At 45.7% G+C, this 9588-nt stretch overlaps 1 protein-coding gene across 1 annotated transcript; it reads right to left on the bottom strand.

Annotated features, from left to right (window-relative positions):
- Positions 1-13: 13 nt before the first annotated feature.
- KCNJ2 (potassium inwardly rectifying channel subfamily J member 2) lies at positions 14-9565 on the bottom strand. The gene is made up of 2 exons (XM_024760693.1): positions 9394-9565; positions 14-4353 (listed from the first exon to the last, which is right to left on the bottom strand). Exon 2 carries the CDS (start codon positions 4131-4133, stop codon positions 2850-2852), a length of 1284 nt encoding a protein of 427 aa, XP_024616461.1. The 5' UTR covers positions 4134-4353; positions 9394-9565; the 3' UTR covers positions 14-2849.
- Between the last annotated feature and the right edge of the window lie 23 nt (positions 9566-9588).

Raw genomic sequence — 9588 nt, 5'->3', positions numbered from 1 at the left:
TTAAAAAAAAAAAAAAAAAAAAAAAAAAAAAAAAATTGCCATTTAAAGCTTGTCACTGTGAAAATACTAATAACTAGAAAAAGCTTTCAAATCAACAGTCCATGCTGAAATAAATAACAGAAGAACATAGCAACACGAACCTTATAAGGCTGGTAAATATTTGCTAAAACCATGCTAACCGGTAGCATATAGGTACTAGCTCTCAGAAATGGCTGCAGTGAAATCATGCTTTCTATGGCAACTTTTTTCCCTTTACATTTCTATTTACATGTGGCTTTAAATATGAAAATATCTGATAAACTTTATAAAATGTACAATTTAAAAACATAGCTTCTGCAAAATTTTCTTGAAAAAAAAAAAAACAAACCTGTGCACCAGAAATTTTAGATTTTTTTTTCTCTTTTAAAGAAAGGAGTTGCAAGAGTTCCCTCCCTCATTCTTGCCCCCTACCCACCCCCTTTCAAATATCTCAAGTCTTTTTAAGTGGCAGAGCTGTGTGATGGGAAGGCGCCTTTTCTGTGGTCACCCCCATTCTCCACTGAATCATCATTTAATTTACAGACCACTGAATACTCTTTGGTTTGATTATTTTCCTTTGCAAAAATATCGAAGTAGCAGCAGCTGAAACCGTCAGCATCCTCTGTCAATGGCCGAACATTTGCCATTTACAGAAGAATGTAAATTCTGTATCCACGCAATCCCTCCAACTCTCTAAACAACTTCCCTAATCTGCCTTTAACTTTGGACTTAAAATAACATCCACTTGCTTGATATCTCTAACTTGGTTTCAGTGAAAATAACTCCACAGTGTTCAAACCCATCGACTCTGAAGGCTGAGAACAGCAGAGACTGTCCGATTATTGCAGGCACCGCATTCAGATATGGCTGTTCAAGAACCAGAGACCATCACAGACAACAGTTTACAAAATACAGGATTCTAGAACAAGCTGTTTTTTAATGGCATACAGGGATATAATACCGTAAGAGAGTTGATTTTGAGACGCCAATTAAAAAGAAAAGTCAGCAACCCCAGAATTCACAAATAAGGAACTTTAAACCAAAAGAGAGTTCCATTACGTTGAGCTAGAGCGGAAAACAAGACAAAACAAAATGTTTCTAGCAAGTCAGGCAGCCAGGCGGGAGAGGCTTCTGGAAAACAATGCGCCCTAAGTAGCCTGCTCTAGGGCTCCACGGGCAAAAGGGGTCAGCTCGGATTCAGTCATGAGCGCGCATCCATCAAGGGGAAAGGACCCTTTTAGATCATTATCTCCTTTACTTGTGAGTCTCTTAGAATTTTTGTGGCTCTTGTTGACCCTAAATTACTGAGACATTTTCATTCCTACTCTGTACCATTAGGAAAAAAAAAAAAAAAAAATGTTCCCCTCCCTCCTGAATACTTGAGCTGATGAGCTACGTCAAAATGGCTCTTCGGCATCTTCCCACCTTCCCACTTCGGCATTCACAGCCCCCTCGTATGCTGTAGGACTCAGTCCAGACAGCCTGATCGTAAGAGCCAGCCTAGAGGCCAGGCGTGGCATCTTTTGGAAGATGCAGTTAAGCTGGAGATGTACCAGCTGTCAGGGCAAGGAATTCAGCCACAGGGGTATAAAACCTATTGATCTTTCAAGCTGGATGGCTCAGCGTCAAGGATGCCAACTCATTTCAACCTAGGTCTTGTCTTCTGGAATAAATTTTGGAATGTGCAAAAAATGGAAAAACCCAGAAAAAAATCTAAGGGCACATCACCGTCTCTCAACGTCATATGCGTTCACCTGGCTAGCACCACCTCGAAGGAAAGAAAAGATGTTTATATCGCGTGCGTGTAAACTTTTCTTCCCCTGTCTTCTTCCTCCTATAACGTGAAAGTTACATGAAGGAACAGAGATGTAAAGCACGGCACTTACTCGACTGTGTGTGTGATGTTCTGTTTTCTGAATAAGGTGCAAAAGGAGAGGGCAGTTCATGGTCTTGCTGAGGTTCAAAGTTATTGTCTCTTGATTTCAAGGCAGCCGTGGGGCTTTCTTTCCTTTTTAGTATAAGCTCCACTGTGCAAAAATGTGCATTCTCTTTGGTATTTATTTCAGGTAGTCTAACTTAAAATTTGAGATCACCCATTAACATCATGGAGAAAAAAAAAAAACCAATAACAACAACCCAGAGGCTACCATTTGGCTAGTGTTACATAATGCCCTTATGTAACCGGAAAGAGATTGACAGAGAGAGACAGAGAGAGACAGAGAGAGAGAGAAATCAATTCTAGCAAACAAATTACTGGCCTCAAAAAATCAGGCTCCCGTTTTGGCAACTAACAGCCAAATACCTGCCACTTTGAAGCGCATACCATGAGCTCTCAAGAAAGTTCAACACTGACTTTTTAAATTACACACAAGAAAAACTACACTGCAACAGTACAACGTGTGTTCGTGTAGTTAGCAGCTTTTCAAAAGTTAAGGCAGAGTCTTGCCTTGAAAACATTTAAAAATGTGATGCCATTTAAAAACATTCTTGTTCCCTAAAGAGAAGCATTCTGGAGACGTCAAATACCCAACCAACCAAGGCTTGCCTGCAAGTTCAAGTTTGGTATGAAAACACAAGACAAGACATAAACATCCCATAACTTATTCTACAACGTGTTATGTGCCATCGGGTCACGGGGGGGCAGGCATGTTTAGTGCTTTAGGTTCATCTCTGAGCCTACAGTCTTTCTTTGAAAGCATCGTGCTAGCCTCAGTCCCTCGTGGTCACTTGTCTCAAACCACCTCTTCACCAGTACCGTCGTCTGCGTAACTGCTTTGGGCCTTTGACCAACAGACTGCGTTTCAAAGTAACTATTCCCGAGGAGGAATTAGTCATATCTCCGACTCTCGCCGTAAGGGCCTGGGCTCTAGGGGTACACTTGCCTGGTTGTGAAGGTCTATGTCAGGGGGTGTGTCCGTACTCGTGCTCTCTGGGACCCCGTTTTCACTGTCTTCTTCCTCTTTGCTTGTGAGGGCAACCTCGTTTTCATAGCAAAAGGAATTAGCGCTGGAGAGGATGTATTTCTTCTCGGCTAAGTCCCTGGCGCTACAAAGGGGAGTGTTGGGTACCTCGTAAGTCTTGTGGAACCTCGAATAGTCTACTTTGTAGTAATGCTTCTCCTCGAAGAGGACGGGCTCGTAGCGGTGGCCCCAGAGGATTTCGTTGGCCAGGTACGAGCTCCGGCACTGCGTGGTCATGGCCGTGGCTTCCACCATGCCTTCGAGTATCACCACGATCTCAAAGTCCGCGTTGTCGATGTCCTGTTTGCTCAAATCGTATAAAGGGCTGTCCTCGTCTATCTCGTGGACGATGGTGATGGGGGACACCAGAAATATGCGGTCAATGCCGCTGTCAAAGCCGACGTTGATGTCTATTTGATCCAGGGGGATGTACTCCCCTTCGGAAGTAATCCTGGATTTGAGGAGCTGTGCTCGCACGTGAGCTTCCACCAGGTGGCTTTTCCGAAGGTTGCCCACCCGCCACATCAGACAGAGCTTGCCATCCCTCATGGCGATCACGGCGTTGTGGCTGAAGACCAGGGTCTCGTTTCTCTTCTTGGGCTTGGCCATCTTGGCCATGACCGCGCCAATGATAAAGGCGTCGATGATGCAGCCCACGATGGACTGGAAGACCACCATGAAAACAGCCACGGGGCACTCGTCTGTGACGCAGCGGAAGCCGTAGCCTATGGTGGTCTGCGTCTCGATGGAGAAGAGGAAAGCGGCCGTGAAGCTGTTGACCTCGGACACGCACGCTTTGCTCTCCTTGGATGCGTCCAGGTCCCCGTGGAGCAGCGCTATCAACCAAAACACGCAGCCGAAAAACAGCCAGGAGAGAACGAAAGCCAGGCAGAAGATAACCAACATCCACCGCCAGCGGATGTCCACACACGTGGTGAAGATGTCCGCCAGGTACCGTTGGCCCTTCTCGCCCACGTTGATGAACTGCACGTTGCAGTGGCCGTCCTTCTTCACAAAGCGGCTCCGGCACTGCTGTCGAGTGTGGACTTTACTCTTTCCGTTCCCAAAGCCATTGGCCACCGCCAGGGTGGCCAGCTTCATGCCGTCCTCCTCCGAAGAGACGATGCTGTAGCGGTTGGTGCGGACGCTGCCCATCACTTCTGCTGTGGACGCCAGCGCTTCTGCTTTGGAAAACAGTCTGAGTTTTTGCAAAACCCTTTGGAGAAACAGGTTTGAATGTTCAGTGAAGACCCACACACACAGAAAAGAAGGAGAGATGGGGGTCTCCAAGAGCCTTAAGGTTCTTTCTACCAAGGTCTCTCTCCTGGCGTGCAGAGTCACCCTAGTAACTCAGCTGACATCCAGAGAACAGGTCCTACCAAAAAAAAGAGAGAGAGAGAGAGAGAGATCGTTCGTTACAAAAGAAGTCATGGAAAAATGAAGTCTACTCCCTAAGGCAACATTTCCTAGCCAGACACAGGGTCAGATATAGATAAATGTCCTCTACGTTGAATTACTGGGTTTTTCGTTTCCTTGTAGCCCCAGAGAAATAGACAGAAAAGAAAATGTTTTCTTATATTATTTAGAAGCATGAAGTCATTAAACACAGAAGAGTTAGTTGTTCGTGACAGTCTTTCAGCTGAAATCTCAGGTCTCCCTTCCCCTATTTTTTGCCAGCGATCTGGAATATTCTACTTTACAGAGCTACCTCTCTCCTCTTATTCTCTTCCTTTGCCTTCGCTACTTGCTGGGGGTCCCAGGTGATTAGGCAGAAGAAAGACTTTCTAACTCCAAGGTTTGCCATGAAGCTTTAAGAACGCGGACATGTCGGGAGAGCATTTCGCATGAACGCAGAACGTTAATATTAATTGAACAGCAGGTGCATGTTGAGAGAATATGAGAGCCCTTGATGACAAGTTGAAATCCAAAAGCACCGACTATTTTGTTTAAAGGATAAAACTGAGCAGACAGCCCTTCTAATCATCTGAAAGGGATCCCAGTTTCTGGAGACTGTTTGGGCTTATTCCGTCACTTCACACACTGAAAGCGGCCACTAGGCAGAAACGCCTGATAACATCTCTGTTAGCGCAAGTGATTCTGACTTGAAGACACAGGTTTACTCTGGAGGATACAGAGAGATCCTGTTGCCTAGCAATGAGAGTCCTGAAAGTCTCTGGAGATGGGATTGTCATGTGTGATGACAGGCTAGGAAGTAAGCACCTTTGTGCCCAAGGACCAGGTCTTTAGCGGATTGACATAAGGCTGGAACTCATTTCGTGGAAGTCCAGGTCTATGTTTTCCCAAACAGAGACGACTTTGCAGTAGTAAATCATAAGGGTCCCTCAGCTGACTTTTCACTTCCAGTGCCGCTGCTTGCTCTCTGTTCCTATGGAGAACGCACTCACCTTTACTTAATGAGAACGAATAGTAGTTTTCAGCTTTCTCCTCCTGCTCCATCTCTCCCCACCCCGGCCCAGGTAAAACCCACCCATTGACTTTGACTTTCCAATTTTGCTCCAAAGAAACTCGTTTTTCCTGGACTCACAAAAGCCTAGGAGAAAGTCTAGGGTGTCTTGTTGACCAAATACAAATTAAAAAAATGAATATAGCACAGATCTGAGAAATAAAAGTGATGCTCGACTTTTCAAACCACCAAATCTCTCTCCTGTATTAAAGGGGTCAATGAACAACAGATGGACAGGATCAGAAATCTGTCGAAGCCCTGATGACGAAGACTCCACTTTTTCTTTCTCCCCGCAAGCCACATTCAGATTAAGCACTTAACAGAACCACTGTTCAGCCAAGCCAACTGCAAACAAAGAGAGCAAATCATTGATCTGTTTCGGGCACCCCCTTAAAGAGAGGCAAGGTGCATTGTCTTTGAAAATGTCTTGTTACAGTCTTTTCACTTCTCCCTTTTTATCCAAGTTATTATGCAAGAATGCGCCCCAACACATTTTTCCTGAGATTAGTCATCTGTGAAAATTGCAATGTGTGTTACACTTTGGCAGCTTTTGACACCTAAGTGTGCCTGATTTGAAAGTGCCTTTGAATTACTTTATAAAAAGAAGTTGCTGTGCCTTCCCAGCCTTCCACCTGCTTCAATGTTTTGTCTGCTTCCCCATGAAGTTTGTACTTGGACAAAAGAAACAAGACTCCTATTCCTCAGGGTTCTAGATCCTGGACACGGAAAGAATTTTTTTAAACAGTGATTTCAGCTCACTCGGCCCGTATGAAGTTGCCAAGCATTTCTACACAAAAACAGAGATCACGACATGACACTGAATGCAGGTGCATTTTCCAAGAAGGGGGGGCGAGGGAGGCCTCATTTAAATAGTGCTTGTATCCCTGAGCTCTGTGTGACTTCAGAATCTTATAAGCTGACACCAAGAAATTCCCTTTTCATGATTCAAAACAATCCTTCCATCTGAGTTACCATCAGGGCCCATGAGTAGACAGTCTCAAATTTCTTCTGACTTATTTCTGCACTCTTTCCAGATTAAAGCATAACAACCATATGAAATCTAAAGACTGAATTACGACTTTCCAAAAATCTTGACCCCAGGACATTAGCTTGAATTCCACAAAACACACACTACCAGCTTCCTACGAACAGCTTTCCACATTTAGAATCTTGAAAAGAGCCTGTATCGAGCAACTATTATTGTCTTATTTCCATTGCTAATGACAGGATTTGTTCCATATGTGGAGCATCATTTAGAAATTCTACCATTCCTGCCTGGAGAGGGGGAAAAAAGGATTTTTTTTGGCAAAATGGAAACTTTCGTCACTTCCAGCAGGTATGCTCCGAAACAGATTTACGTGTGTATATGTGCGCACACACATGATGTGCATTCAGACTCTGGTGGAGCTGCTGATTACCCTCTCGCACCTGCCAACGTGTGAGAGGCTAATTGTCTTAATACTCCGCTCTGAAGAATGTCTTTCCTATTAACCTGCCCGCATGCCTGAGCGGCCGCAAGCAACCAGAAAACTTCCTCGCCCGCGCTTCTCACACTGAAAATCACCGATTCGTGAGCATCTGGGAAAGTACTTTAATTAGGAATAGGGCTTTCGTGTAACTTCATTTTAGGGCTCTGTTCTTGATACGTTCTTAATTAAGAATAGATGAAAACGTCACGTGATTGGAGTCCTCGATGGGCACAACTCGGGAGAATTGATACTCGGGTTGATGAACAATGTGTCAATTCCCCCGTTTTCAGCTAAAGTATTTAGGGGCCCGATGTAAATGTAACAGACACAGATCATCATTTTTACCCAGGCTATAACCAATGAGGTAGAAAGTATTCCTGGGAAACTGAGAGGCTACATGTGGTGCTCTTCATGTTAAGACTATTTATAGGCTGAGCCAAAATGAAGCCTGAGCAATGGCAAAAAATAGTTCAGGGCTTCACTCTCAAGGTAGATGTTAAAGGAGAGAGAGCTGTGGATCCACATACACGGTCGAGGAGACAACACGGTGTAAATGAATGCATCCAAAGCATTTTTACCATAAAGGAAATATTCCCAGTACGGAGTATAAAAGAAGAGAAACATGTAACCATGAAGAATAAATGAGAATAAGTGGGTCCCCTCATAGGGTCGTGGCGTGGAGCAAATAAGAAAGTTTCTAAGGAAGGGTAGGAAATAAGGATGGTGAAAGAAAGTGCCCTGGGATGAAAGAGAGGTCGGCTGAGTGTCTAGAGAAGCTATTCCCCTGCTGACGCCATACAGACCGGCCTGAGTGTGCTCTGGGCACACTGTTGCTATTAGAGCTCTAGGCTAGCAAAGCAACCTCTCAGAGGCTCAGTCAACAGAAGGGAGGGGGAGGGGCGGTAAGGGAGGCGGGATACCCACTCGTCTACGTGAGCCCTATAACTTTTACACCCAACAATGCGGGTAGCCTCACTCAACATGTGCACATGCTGAAAAATATACCTCTTTGGCCAACAAAAAATATACACTAAAAAGAAAAAAGCTTGAAACAGTCCGGCTGCTCAGGTAAAGACATGGTCAGTCTCCCATGCTACGCAAAAGTCATACAAGGACTCTACAGCTAACCAGGGATTCTACAACCAGAAAGTCTGGAGGAAGTAGAAATAGCGAGTGTGTGTGTGTGCGTGTGTGTGTGTGTTTTAACGCCACATTCACAAGAGCTCGGAACAAATATCCCTATGGAGAGCAATAATACAAAAGGAAGTGCCAGCAAATGGGGAGGGGGAGGGGCTGAAAGTAAATTGACATGACCTTGACCCCAACTCTCACCCCTCCCACCATCCTTAAAGTAACATCTCTTACTCCTGAGCCTGGGGATTTTTCCGGATAATGGCAAATATAAACAAAACACTTGGCGCAGGGTTGGAAGCGAGCAGGAAAAAGCTAGCAAGTGTACAGGTAACATACAGCAGACACACAACAGCGGTTAGCGAGAGGAAATCTGACAGCCTACCGATTATTAACGCGAAAAGAAAACAAGTGGTACAAAGCAATATGCACTCCTCGCATACCCAAAACACGTTTTCAAATAATGCCTTGTTTCCTAAAAGGTAAATTCTGAGTTTATGAAAATCCCCAGGTTTCACAGGTATTCCAGTTACCATCCTACTGATAGGATTACCCAGACACAGACGATAAACTACCCGTTTCCTATCTCGATTTTTTTTCCAACTGTCATGATGACTCTATGTTATGATGCAATCTTTTGCAGAATCAAGTCGTTTGACCACTATGCTTCCCTGAAACCACACTGTCTTCCAATTTCGGTGTTAATATTATTATTACAAAGAATAACAAGTTGCTCAGGGGAGAGTGACATAGGATGTGAAAGTTTTGCTGTCTTCCGGCTGAAATCCAACGCGAGCTCCCGCTCTCTTCCCCAGCAAAGCAACTTTGAGACGCTCGCTGGGTTTGGTACTCGAAGCTACACTTGAAGCAATGACAAAGGGGCGGGGGTTGGGGGGAAGACACCAAGGATCCAGATCTAGCGCTGCGTCCCCAGGTTTGCCAAAGTCTGAGACCAGTACTCTAGACGCACCCGCTCCCCCCCTTTTTTCCCCTTAGAGCGAGAGCGAACAGAGGCTCCCTCGCCCTTGTCTCCAAACTCAGTATCTCGCTACAGCTGGTGCATTGGAAGTTATGAGCACAAACAGATGCTGCAGAGAAATCTGTTTCTATTGCTCAACTGTTCCAAGCATGTCTCAGTATTTTTAGCTCTGGGGGTGTTCTGGTGCGCGCACAAACTCTATAGGCATGGTCTGGGACTCCGGAGCGTGGGTGAGCGCTAAGGCAGAGTGACAGCTGGGCACCTCTGGGGCGGCGGGGCAGGGGAGGGTCGGGGACGGCAGCCCGAGTCCACTCCCCGGGACGCACAGGCAACGAGAGGAAAGGAGGGAAGAAAACACACAGCAGCCCTTACCTGTTGCCGGCGCAGGAGCATGGGGACATGGCGTGGAAGTGGGGGGTTACAGAGGCATGTAAGATCCAGGAGTTTGTACAAGCGAGCGAGCCAGGGCGAACCAGCATTCCCAAGACCCAGCTTGCCGGCGCCGGGCGGGCTGCGCGCTGGCCGGGGCTCCAGGGCGCTCTGAGCTTTCCTGGGCTCTTTTGAGGC

The sequence above is a fragment of the Neophocaena asiaeorientalis genome, unplaced genomic scaffold (assembly GCF_003031525.2).
Source record: "Neophocaena asiaeorientalis asiaeorientalis breed wild unplaced genomic scaffold, Neophocaena_asiaeorientalis_V1.1 scaffold30, whole genome shotgun sequence".
NCBI lineage: Eukaryota > Metazoa > Chordata > Mammalia > Artiodactyla > Phocoenidae > Neophocaena > Neophocaena asiaeorientalis.
This window is presented reverse-complemented; position numbering and strand designations above follow the sequence as displayed.